This window comes from Urocitellus parryii, chromosome 1 (assembly GCF_045843805.1).
Source record: "Urocitellus parryii isolate mUroPar1 chromosome 1, mUroPar1.hap1, whole genome shotgun sequence".
NCBI classification, from domain to species: Eukaryota; Metazoa; Chordata; class Mammalia; order Rodentia; family Sciuridae; genus Urocitellus; species Urocitellus parryii.
Genome location: NC_135531.1, coordinates 212,834,923 through 212,848,865, shown reverse-complemented (window position 1 = coordinate 212,848,865; position 13,943 = coordinate 212,834,923). Strand labels below are relative to the sequence as shown.

General features: G+C 34.1%; 1 protein-coding gene across 1 annotated transcript in view; it reads right to left on the bottom strand.

Moving 5' to 3' along the window:
* Positions 1 to 13,943, bottom strand: part of Pkp4 (plakophilin 4) — a 247,528-nt gene that overhangs the window by 64,385 nt on the left and 169,200 nt on the right. Inside the window, exons 5-6 of the mRNA XM_077802620.1 lie at positions 546 to 671; positions 244 to 434 (exon numbers count right to left, since the gene is read on the bottom strand). Coding sequence (XP_077658746.1) covers positions 244 to 434; positions 546 to 671 — 317 coding nt within the window. The remainder of the gene's footprint in view (positions 1 to 243; positions 435 to 545; positions 672 to 13,943) is intronic.

Sequence of the window (13,943 nt, the reverse complement as noted above, 5' to 3'; positions counted from 1 at the left end):
CCTATGAATGTTTTAGAATTCATTAATAGGAGCTAATTAACTGGAAAAAACACACTTTTAGATTTTTAAGCTTAAAAATTCCTTAACACTGTAACTCAAATAGTATAAAATGATTTTGCTACTTTATCCATTCTATAAATTAAAAATTGCATGTATCAGCATTACTTTTAGTAAGGGAAAGCTGTAAAAGGTATTCAGCTAGGAGGGTACTTATTTATAAGGCTCTTGATATGTTTGGCTTACCTGAACCAATGTTTGTCCTTCAGCTCTTGAATTCCTCACCAAATGGTTATTGTTTGATCCTATGAATGAATGTTGCTGTCTATTATCTGCCTTGCTCAAGTTCTGGTTGTTGTGGAAACTCCCTGCTTCCTGGTATCCACTGTCAGAATAAGAATTCATTTGTGTTGAACTTCTTGAGTTACCCAAGGATCCTGCAGAAATGAAACCAGAATATCTTTATTATACAGTTCTGATGTTCATTTTCAAAAAGAAAATATTGAAAGCAAATCTAATACTTAAAAGATAATACAACAGACCCTCACTTTCATGGAGAGATGTCTGTTCTGGTGAGTAGAGGGTCCCTTGTTCTGGCTCTGTCCTGATGAGATAGTTGTTGGGGTGGACAGTGTCAGAAACTCTAGGTTTGCTTACACCAGTATTTGGCACATCTGTAAGTAGATAAGTTTAATCAGCTAACTGTAATGATAATTATTATATGAGAACTTATTTTAAAAGGTTCAGATATTTGTCAACAGCATTTTATAATTTGTTAGTACATAAATGTTTTTTACCTTAAATAGCTCAGTCATTTTAATTCTTATCTATATGAATGTTCCACATAATGAGTTTATGATAATATTTTTCTTAAGAGAGAGAAAGAGAGAGAGACAGAGAGAGAGAGAGAGAGAGAGAGAGAGAGAGAGAGAGAGAGAAAAAATTTTAATATTTATTTTTTAGTTTTTCGGCGGACACAACATCTTTGTTTTTTTTTTTTTTTTGTATGTGGTGCTAAGGATTGAACCCGGGCCGCACGCATGCCAGGCGAGTGCGCTATCACTTGAGACATATCCCCAGCCCCTTATGATAATATTTTGTTGAATTTTATAAATATTTGTCTTATTACAAGTCCCAAATTCACCTCTGCACTGTGTTAAATCAAAATGTGCAAAGTGATCTTTGTTCCCTCTTAGAAAACACATCTCTCAGATGTCTTCCTCCAAGAACATTAAGAGAGAATGAAAATGATGACCAAGTATTTTTGAAAAAGGTTCTCTGTAACTTCCCCTGCTCCCTTTATTGTACTGGGGATTAAACTCAGGGTTTAACCAAGTGCTTTACCATGGAACCACATCCCCAGAACTTTCATTTTATTTTGAGACAGGGTCTCCTAAGTTGCCTAGTGTGGCCTTAAACTTGTGATCCTCCTGCTTTAGCATCCTGAGTAGATGGAATTGTAGGCATGGGCCACTGCACCCAAACTTTCAAAATAAATCGTTTTATAGTGATCACTTTATGGGGCTTGGTGAAGAAATCTCTAAAGGTAGGATAGACTTTTATATTTCATGTTATTTACAAGCAAAGGAATTTTATAAAGTTTTCAGAGTTGCAAATAACAGAAACTTTAACTTCTTACACATGGAATTTATTCCATTGGTCTTTCCTAGATGAATAAAGACAAGTCTAATCTTATCACTGTTTTCCCTTAACCAAACCCATCTCTTCCATTATCTCATTTTATTTTCAACTTTACCATTTGTCATATTGAACTTGGGAACAACAACAACAACAAGAACAACAAACCACTTAAACTCAGTCTATCCCCTTCCCCATTCTAATTCAAGATTTTTATGCTATAAACTTGGATGTTGTAGATCATGCTGACCTCTCCCAATTCCACTCAAATATCCTCTTTTCTCCAGGATCTAAAAAAAATATTTTCCCACGAATAAAGTCTTTCCTCAAATTCAACCTTTATGGTGTTAACAGATTTTTTTTTTTTCCAGGAATACTGCTTCATTCTTATTTCAAAGATGTTAAATAGGTCCATATTCTACTCTTAGCTCAACATACAACAATCCTAAGGATTTCAATATCTTTATTAGTCTTTCTCCTTGGCTTTTCTTCTTTCTTTCCTAGGGCCCTGTTATAAACTAGGCTCAAGGAATGCAGTTATGAGAAAAAACTGTGCATATGTGCACACACATATGTGCATACATGTGCACTTGAGGGAAAGGGATATAGGAAAAAAATCCAATAGGAATTAATATCCGAACAGCATCCATTTACCACAGGAAGCCAGCTTTTCCTTTGGGCATAGCACTTCACTTATCATCCTTCTCCAATGGAATATAAACTTAAGGAGGGCAGAGTCTTTTGTCTGGTTTGTTTACTATTGTAACCTCAGTACATTGAACTCAGCAGGTGCTCAGTAAATATTTGTCGAAGAAACATATTCCCAGTAAATAGCAGCTTCTCTTTATTGCTTACTGATTCATGCTTAGTACTGTGCTTAGCTTTACCTTATTGTATATTTGCTATGTAAGCAAAGTAAAATTTGTAGACGTTGTAAGCGAGTTTGGAAGGTGAATGTGAGGTTTAAGGGAGAACTGGGAAATCCCACTGCATTCTAAATCTCTAACTTGAAGTCATATTCAAGCTCAAGTAGGTTTTGTTTCTCAGCCTCTGGAAAGATGTGCTGACATTCTCAGTACATGTTCTTAAAGACCTGTCTCCTGATACATAATTTGACAGTATACTACTTGGTGGGAGAGTTCTGTGATGGTTATGAATTCTCAAGACTGGAATTTCAATGAAGATTACAGACTGTATGTGGTTTCCCTGGTACATGCTGAAACATGATCTGAGTCACTGTCAGGCTAATACTGGAAAGTGATCTGCTTCATTTGTAAATCTTATAAGTTTCCAGAGTTCTAAACATTCTTACACAGCAATTCCTAAAGGAGTTTTGTTAAAGAATAGGTAAAAGACATAGAGTATACTATGCTAGAAGAGTCACAGGGAATTGGAAAGCCTGGGATAACTGTAGAGGAGCTGACAGCATTAGGCCTATGCAGCAGAGCAGTTTACCTTTATTTCACCCAGGAATAGCAATATGAATTGGCAACAAATTATAGATAGACCGTGACAGCCTTAAAACTTCACAAACACAGGAAAATGCACTGTCTTTAAAACAAAGAGATATTCAAACAGCGCTCAATTTTAGTTTTAATGCAAGATAAAATCTGTGACATCAAAACATCAAGGGGTTTGTCTTGGAAATGCCAGGTGGAATGCAGTGTCAGGATCTGAAAAATTATCACCATGGAAACCAAAAGGCTGCCCTTAAAAAAAAAAAAAAGAAAGAAAAGAACCCACAACTATTCAGAGGTATTAACAGGAAAAGAGAATATACACCCTAAAAAATTATACCTGAGCAACTATATCTTTTCAACCAATGAAACATTTTCTCAGAAACCAAACACAATTGTTGCAAGTAATTGTGTTCATTCAAACTCTTTTTTTTTTTTTATGAGAAGCTACATAAAATAAATAACCTTTCAGCAAACACGACTTACAAAATTTGTTATTCTACACTGGTAACCATAATTGTAAAACTTAAACAGTATTAGTATTTCCAAAATTACAAAAATGAAACAAACATTAACCTAAAAATATATAGACATGATACTTCCAAATGTTATCACCTGACTCTCTTTCATGTATTTGAAAATAATATGCCCCAAGAAACAGAGTATTTAAACAGACACTGAGATGGTATCTAGAACACTAAAATACTAAATGCTTATGTACCTAGAATCTAACTTGAAGTTTTAAATGACTGGGTTTAGAGAATAGAGTATAGGTTTTATGTCCAATGTCAAAAGTAAATGTATAAGTTAGAGTTGTAAAAATGTGACAAAAGAGATTTATTTAAAATGAAGTATAAATCAACCAATTTCTATAGGCTGCTTGCACAGTGAAGTCCAAACAATAATGAATATCTACAGAGACAAAAAGATCCTGAAATGTCTTCTAAATAATTAAAAAAAAGTTAAATGGCTTTCAAAAGTTTTACTATTATTTACTTTATTTCTTTGATAACCTGTAATTCATAAATTTTATACATACATATGTATAAATGCATGTCCATAGAACCACATATCTTAGATAAAGAGAGGACTCATTTCCTAATTTCTGTATAAAATATTCCTGATTGTAGAATGGCAAGGGTCACATTTACCCATTATGTCTTACTCATGTGATTCTACTTTAAAATGAATGTTTTTTAAAACATCTGTTATGTGGAATGAAGAAAACACTAGCCAAAAATACCAGAGAACACATACACATATAGAATGTGGTTAACCATTTCATGACTAATGCTGGAACCTATAATTAAATAGCTGACACACTGTGATTTAACACGATTGGGACAAGAAACTTAATAAGTAAAAATGTCAAATAGGATGTGAATGCTGCTTCTTTAATCTATGTACTGAAGAACACATGTTACTTTAAAAAACATCACAAACATGTTTTTGAGGACATCAAAAATATATTGTGGGGGATTTTCAAACATTGATTAGTATCTACCAAGAAAATGTATATTTAAAAATATAGAACTTGAACATGCTTCAAGGTGAAATGAAATCCCCATTTGTGTCTAAGATGGGAGACTATGGAACCAGGGTCATTCTTGCCTGTTATATTTTATCTGAATGCTCCAATATTATTTTAAAAGATGATTAATAAGGAAAAGTAGAAGGTTATATCTAAGAAAAATATGAGCAAGTAAGGAATAATAATGCTGTAGGGCTATGAAAATCTGGTCCATTATCCACCTCAATAAGATCACAGTAAAAAATGAAATGTAATGTGGATTATCTTATGTGTTTTTGTGACGTACATTCCCAAATATCCAAAGTATATAAAACATGATTAGCAAAAAGTCCTGAGTAAAGAATCTGAAGTTATTAAAATGGCTCTGCTTTGTTAATCTGTGTGTCTTGCTGTTTATACTGTGTCAAGAGAAAGGTCTGCACTGTGTAAAATCACCATGGAAACAGGAACCTAGAGATCAGTTAGGAGATTTTTAGTATATACAACCTGGTAACTAGTCTTTCACAGTCCAGCATGCCAAAACTTCACACTGGGTTCTCCTTATTTGTGAGTTGCTATGGAGTTTAGAGATTTGCTCTTATGTAAAGATGGTGTAATGTGGGTTCTGGTAGGAATCTTGGGAAAGTGTGTCATATAATGTTAAGGCATATGATAACTCTGACAGTTTCTTTTAACTCTCTGGGCTGTGAGTTTAGGTTAGGTGATCATACCCAGAGACAACAATTCATGAGAACTTCCTGTTTTGACTGAGGGAGTCCATTGTGCACAGAGGTGCAGAAATATGCCGGTGCTTCCTATCAGTAAGAAGGAGAGCTGTGGGCTTAATTCTGGAAGAGGATCTGGGATACGGCAGTGCAAAGATTTTTCCTCTTCAGCACCTTCTGTGAAACATAAGATGTATTTCTACAGCTGAAAAACTAATTATCAGAGGGAATGAGGTCATTGGAAACCATTATTTCAGAGTGAAAATGTAAATATGGTAATAGAAATATAAAGCACCAAAAGTTCTTTGGTTCACAGGAAAAAAATGGATGCTGACTGATATTTTAGGAACATTACAGATACTTAAGAGTTGGTTGACTCAGATTATAAACTACTATATACAAATGATATCTAAGAATTGAATTTTAATGGAAATAAAGTCTAGAGAGAAAGGGCAGAAAACCATGTTTCTTGAAACTATTTCTAGTTTGATTCTCTTGAGTATATCTAGATTCTTGGGTCTTATGAATATTTATATTATTTTTTAACTTATTCTAATTTGTTATATATGACAGCAGAATGCAATTCAGTTCATATTACACATATAGAGAACAATTTTCATGTCTCTGGTTGTACACAAAGTAGAATCACACTATTTGTGTCTGAAATACATGTACTTAGGGTAATGATGTCCATCTCATTCCACTGTCTTTCCTACCCCCCTGGCCCCTCCTTTTCCTTCCTTCCCCCCCTTGCCCTATCTAAAATTCCTCCATTCCTCCCATGCTACACCCCCGACCCCCATTATGAATCAGCATACTTATATAGAGAAAACATTCGGCATTTGGTTTTTTGGGATTGGCTTACGTCACTTAGCATTATCTTCTCCACTACATCCATTTGTTACCTGCAAATGCCATGATTTTATTCTCTTTTAATGCTGAGTATATTCCATTGTGTATATATATCACATTTTCCTTATCTATTCATCTACTGAAGGGTATCTAGGTCGATTCCAGAATTTAGCTATCATGAATTGTGCTGTGTCCCTGTAGGGTGCTGTTTTTAAGTCCTCAAGGTATAGACCAAGGAGTGGGATAGCTGGGGCAAATGGTGGTTCCATTCCCAGTTTTCCAAGGAATCTCCACACTGCTTTCTATATGGGCAGTGCCAATTTGCAGCCCCACCAGCTATGTATGAGTGTGCCTTTTCCCCCCACATCCTCAACAATACTTATTATTGTTTGTATTCTTAATAGCTGCCATTCTGACTGGAGTGAGATGAAATCTTAGAGTAGTTTTGATTTGCATTTCTCTAATAGCTAGAGACTTTGGACATGTTTGTTAATTGATTGTATATCATCTTCTGAGAAGTGTCTGTTCAGTTCTTTGATCCATTTATTGATTGGGTTATTTGTTTTTTTTTTGATGTTAAGATTTTTGAGTTCTTGATATATCCTAGAGATTAGTGCTCTATCTGATGTATGTGTGGTAAAAGTTTGCTCCCATTCTGTAGTCTATTTATCTCACTGATTGTTTCTTTTGTCAACAAGAAGCTTTTTAGTTTGAATTCATCCCATTTATTGATCCTTGATTTTAATTCTCGCACTATAGAAGTCTTATTAAGGAAGTCAGGGCCTAATATGACATGTGAAGGTTTGGGTCTACTTTTTCTTCTATTAGGCACAAGGTCTTTGGTTTAATTCCTAGGTCCTTGATCCACTTTGAGTGAAGTTTTTATGTATATTATCTTTTAAATATTAATAATGGCTCCAAAACTTCACTCATCTAGAAAATGTTACATGAAAAGGCTTGGGAAATAGAAACCATTAATGAAGTATTTTCTGGTTCACTTTAAAAATCAGCTAGTATGCTCTTGAAATTCACTGTTAAAAGCTTGTCTGCATGGATTCAATGTTCTAGTTTAAGTAAACTTAGTATAAACTGATAAAGCAGTGCTTTGATTTCTACAATAACAAACCTGAAATGTATTTTAGTTTTGTATATCACCAGAAAGGTCTTATTCATAATATATTTATATTTCTAAATTCTATTCAAGAATACAAAACCATCAATAATAACTCCAGAAAAAAGAAACCAGAATAGGAATTTCTACAGGTAGTCATGTTATCAAAATGAGTGTTTATTACGTATTTTTAGTCTAAATACACATGTCACATATACCATAGAAAATTTATACTTTATATCTATAAAAGAAAAAGCAACAAATTAAGAAATATAAAAAGAAATAGACCAGATGTGTAAATTTTCCACAACCAAGTTTAACAGGTATTGCTCATAAATGGCCACAGGGCTTGTGTTTTCCACATCAAAAGTTGGAAAAGAGACTAAATAAAAAATTCACTGTAATCTGAAAAGTCAGTAGCCTGTGGAAAATACAATTAAGTTCTCAAAAGCCACTCCAGAATATTTTATTTTTCAAGGATACATTTTATAACTTTTGGGGAAAAAATGTTACCAAATACAGATATGAGAATATCTGAAAATGAGAACTATAAGACATTTTATTCTTTTGTAAAAAGGCAAAACAAACAAAAAACCTTCTCTATTTCCATGCCAAAAAAAAAAAACCTTTTTAAAAATACTCTACATGAACCTGTAAAGGATGATGAACACTATTAAAAAAATGGTCCTTTTGAAATAGCAAAAGAAAAAAGAACTTTTCTATATTTATCTCTTGGTTATCTTTTAGGTAAACTTTAAGAAGATAAAGTTAAACTAACTGTGGCATAAGAATGATGTCTGAAATATAGATGGTAGACATTCCTGTTTCCCAAAGTAAACTGAACAATTAAGGCTCAGTGTGATGAGGAAGTGGTGAAGGAAAAAGAAGAGTTTTCAGACTTGACAGTTTATATTGTATTTTAAATAGTTAATATAACATTTCTTCCCATAGCTCTAAAAGCATGAAAAAATTTAAATATTTATTTAACACTTCTGTGTCAAACATAGAATGTTAAAGACTAAAACTCGACGTCTCATTTTCATACAAAGTGTTCTCTCATTCCATTTTATACTTTTGTGATATGTTCACATATTGTACAATTGGCCCAGGATTAGTCAGATACATGTTTGCTAAAGCAAAATGCTACTATTCTTGGTTGTGGCCCATGCACAGTCATAGTGATGAATTTGTAATTTTGAACTAGAATGGCTGACCTCTAATCCTATTCATTTGTTCTTTTGTATTTAGTAACCATGAGGCGCTGGTTCTAGGACTGCCCCAAATATAAAAATCTATGGATACTCAAGTCCTTTATATAAAAAGATGCAGCATTTGTAACTATATAATCCTCTTATATACTTTAAGTCATCTCTAGATAACTTATAATACCTAATACAATATAAATATTATATAAATCATTGTTATACAGTATTATTTAGGGAATGACAGCAAGAAAAAAAGTCTACACCCAGTCAATACAGATGCAGCCACTGTAGGCCTAAATACACAGTAGCATCAACAACAATATGTTAAAATATTTTCCATCTTCAGTTGACTGAACTTGTAGATGCAAGAGCTGACTGTACAAGTAATTTTGCTTGATAAAAGTTCACTTAACAAAAGCCTAAGTATATGGAAACACAAATAGTATCTACTGGCTCAGAAACTCATGTCATCCATTTCATAGCTGATTTCTTTTTTACTATTTTGTCAGGAATAACCCTTTAGAATGTGGTCAAAATTTGGCTGGCTTTAGCTTGTTATCTGATATTCCACTTTAATGTTTCAAGTGTTTATTAAAAAAATTTCTACTTAAGTTGCTTAAAATTAAAGTTTTCAAACACACACACAAATATATATGTAAATATATATACAAATAAAATAAAAAATGTACAAACCACCCCCAGGTTTAATATTTATCAATATCATGCCACAATTTTTATGCTCCATTTATCTTTTTCCTTTCTTCTGTTACAGAATTTTAAAACAGACCCATCATATGAGCTCATTTCAACTGTAAATATTTCCATACGTGCCTCTGTAAAATAAGGATATTGTAAAACCTTAATTATTTCATAACACTATATAATGACTTCATATTCAAATTTTTCTGATGTCTCAGAAATATGTTTTTGGTTGGCTTGCATCAGTCAGGCTGAAATAAGGTTCTCTGATTGTTTTTGAGTACAATGGTTACTTACATCCCTTAATCTAGACAGGGGTTGCTGCTCCTTCATTTTCATATTCTTGACTCACTGAGGGAACCATAGCAATAAACTTGTAAGCTCCTTCATATTTGGAAGTTGTCTAATCTTTTTTTCATGGTGCACTTACATATTCCTCTAGCTTCAATATCTCTTTAAGCAGAAAGAGATAAAATCTTTCAGGTCAAACCTTTTGGTCAGAACACCGAATGGCTAGTGCTCATACTTTATACCATATAAGAGCAAAACTTTCAGGGTTGCCAAGATCAATCAGCTAGTTCAGGTAACGGCAGTGTGATCCTTCTACTATCAGTTTCACCGTCACCCCTTCTTTTAATGCAGTGGTTCTCAACTTTAGCTGCACACTGCAATCAGCTGGGTTGAAGGATGAAATTTAATTTAAAACCTATTGCTGCCTGAGTCCCACACCCAAAGAGTCCACTTCAATCAGTCTAAATTGTAGCCAGAATATTGGGATTTAAAAAAATTCAGGAGGCAATTCTAATGTGCAGCTAGGGCTCAGAACCTGCAGGATTTAGCATCCACCTATGGTCTTTGCTTAAAGTGATTACCTCACTAAGACTTGATAATTGGTGATTTTTTTCTAATTTTATTATTCTTTCTATATTTATCAGTAAGAGTTTTTATGGCATGTTTTAGATGATTAGTGATGATACAGTTATTTGGTTATGGGGCATAACATCAATCTATCCAGGACAGATAAGGTAAACTTAATTTTTTTTTTAATTACTAGTTTTTAGGATAAGACAGTGGTTTCCAAAATTTGCATCCTAATCCTGGGGGTCTACTTAAAGACTATCTTTGCCTGGTTTTCACTCTAAACTCTTGAATTTAATTGGGTAGGGTGAGGCCTGGGAATCAAGGGTTAAATAGCTGTACTAGTACTGGGCATGGTGGCACATGCCTGTAATTCCAGTGACTTAGGGGTTTGAGGCAGGAGAACCTCAAGTACAAAAGCAGTTGCAGCAATTTAGGGAGGCTCTTAGCAACTTAGTAAGACTCTGCCTCAAAATAATAATAATAATAATAATAATAATAATAATAATAATAATAATAATAATAAAAGAGGGCTGGGGATGTGGCTTGGTGATAAAGTGCCCCTGGGTTCAATTCCTGGTATTGCCACAAGCACCTCCTTAGACCCCCGCTCTCCAAAAGAAAAACAACTTCACTGGCAACTCTAAGGTTTTAAGGTACCAAAAAGTTTGGGAACCTCTGGAGTGAGATAGTGTGCTCTAATTACCTCCAATGATGATGATTAAGAAGTTTGATTTCTGCTTGTTTTGATAGTGACTATTGCTATTTTTTTGGGCACTGGGGACTGAACTCAGGGGCACTTGACCATTGAGCCACATCCCTAGATCTATTTTGTATTTTATTTAGAGACAGGGTCTCAATGAGTTGCTCAGTGCCTCACTTTTGCTGAGGCTGGCTTTGAACTCACAATTCTCCTGCCTCAGCTTCCTGAGCCACTGGGATTACAGGTATGTGTGCACCATGCCTAGTGGCTACTGCTTTTTTTATTGATAGAAAAATATATTTGATTCTTCTGAGCCAGATATGAAGAGAGAATAAAAAAATTAAAGAAACATTATGACAATTTTATTGAATTCTTCTTATGGTTGATTTCTAGTCTTTATAAGAACTGATCAAATAACAGAGTGGTGGTCTGGGTTATGCTGAAGTTTTCATGGAATGTTAAAATTTAATGAATATTTTATAATAATTTCTTTGAATTATTTTATTCTGTTTTATCTGTCCACAAACCTAATGATATAGGGAAATTTGAAACAACTTATTTTTTAAAAGTTTAATAACATTAAAACTTCAAGTATTTATCAAGACTTATATTCTGCGCGCGTGTGTGTGTGTGTGTGTGAGAGAGAGAGAGAGAGTGAGAGAGAGAGAGAGAGAGAGAGAGAGATTGAACTCACAGACTTCTATCACTGAGCTATACCCCCAGTCCTTCTTCATTTTTTATTTTGAGACAGAGTCTGGCCAAGTTGCCAAGGTTGTCCTTGAACTTGTGATCCTCCAGCCTTAGCCTCTTGAGTAGCTGGGATTATATGTGTGTACCACCATTCCAGAAAGATTTATATATTTTTGCACCCTGGTAACATAGAAAGCACAAATTGGAAAATAGTTGGTATCAGTAGGGTTTTAGATCATTAAGCATTTTTGGATGGGCAAACTGACTACCAACATAAAAATACAGACACTGAGCTGGGGCTATAGCTCACTGATAGAGTACTTGCCTAGCATGTCTGAGGAACTGGGTTCAATTCTCAGCACCACATATAAATAAATAAAATAAAGGTCCGTTGAAAACACATACACATACACGCATGCACACATACTGTTGCCCAGCAGTTGTATGTACTTAGAAGCATCTACTTGACAGAAACACTCAGATATGCAGAAAAAATCTTTACCATTGTATGTAAAGGGAAAACTTGGAGAAAAACCTAAAATATCTACTTATAATGTTTATATATAAAATTTCAAAATAATGGATAGTACTCAGGCATTAAAAAGGAGGAAGCACATCTTTATATACTCACATAAAAACACACAGTTTTACAATCCTGTTAAGGGAAGAAAACTTAAGTCACAGAAGAATGTGTAATGCATGCTCATTTACGTTAAAGCAAAGCAAAACCAAATGTGTGTGCATATTTACACATACATGCACATGCATACATACACTTGTATTCACAGTTTGTATTTTATTCAAGACTTCTCTTATACATTGTGTGTGTGTGTGTGTGTGTGTTTCTAGAAGTGGAGGGCATGGTCATGGTAGGGGAAGGTATAAGAATGAAGCAAATTTTTACCATTTACTTCAATTGCTTCTAGGCTTTTAAGTTAAAAACAAACAAAAAACCAAACAAGAGTATCTTACTTTCATCATAAATACTAAAAGGGTAAGAACAACCTTAATGGTAGCAGTCTGGATCTTTGGTTCCATGTGTGTGGCACGAAGACCACCAGGCATGACTTATGTGACTATAACAGGCCCACAAAAAATAAGGGACATTTGAAAAACTTGGGACTCCAAGTTTTAGAAGAAATTCTTATCCTCCTGGTATTTAGAAGAGAAACGGGGGGGGGGGGGGATATTTGATAAAATTTTATCACATGTACAGTTTCCAGCCATAATAAATCAGAAAATTTCAGATCTTCAATAAAATACTGTCACAGTAGTTCTTTATATATGATTGCTGATCTAATAGCTCTTGTGTTATAATATACACTACAACACAACTTCCTATTGTAACTCCTTTATAAACTCAGTACATTTATTTCTACTGAGGCACAAAGTGTTCCCATTTAAGTTCATGTCTCATGACATGCTGATGATTTTTTGTGTTGCAAATTACTTGCTCCAGATGGAGGAAAAAAGAAAGATAAATTGACTTAAGTCTAGTCTCTCATTTATCTTTTATCTTTACTACTTGTGTTTGTGTTTTTAAGCTCACCCTGGTGGCAGAAACTTGTGTACATTTCAGAAACAATTTAAATACACAAACAAAATGTAAAACCTACTGCTGTATTCTTAAATTTAGCAGTATACATTAACTACTAATGTCAATGTAAACTGCATGGTAATGATTTAAATGAACAGCATATTAAAATCATGACATTTCAATACATGTCACACAATAAATGACTGTCACACTCTAAAGGTTAAATAATTAGTTTAAAATATCTATTTTACTACAATTGTCTTTCTTTCCATATTTATTGTTAAACATGAAAACTCATGTTTTCTTGCCTCTCATCCAGGATGATCTATTAATCTCTAATGCCTTCTAGGCCAAGCAGAAAACTCCCCCACTTTCATTATCCTCTCTGCTAACTTGTTGCTTACTATTAGAGACTCCAATCTTTTTTGGCCTCTTAAATTTCTTGCCTATGACCATCAGTGCCTCATCATTTAACATTCATCAATTTCTTGAGCACTTTTTTCTTCTAGAGACCATGTCAGTGTTAAAAACAATGGGTTGGACCTGCCGCTGATGGGAACACACCAGTGCTTTCCAGCCAGCTCTGCAATGTGGGATGCTCCTGGTCTAATCTCTGGAAGAGGAGGGGTGATTCTGAGGCTGATTTCCCTCCCTTGCACTTCACAGAAAAGTTCTGAAATTGGCAACCTCCCAGATGCTAGTATTTTTTTTTTTTCTTGGAACAGAAAAACTGTGAAATTGTGACTTGTAGCAAATTTCACTTCACAGGATGTGGCTGGAGGACTTAAGTAACTACCAATGATCATTTTGAAAAAAAGGACTCCAATCTTTGGCGTCAACATATAGCTTCTTTCTGATGGTTAGCACACACTGTTATAGCTATTTTTATGACTAAATTGGTGGGTTTTTTTCTTCTTGAGAGTGCTAAATCCAGCTTTTTTTTTTTTCATGAAAGACATTT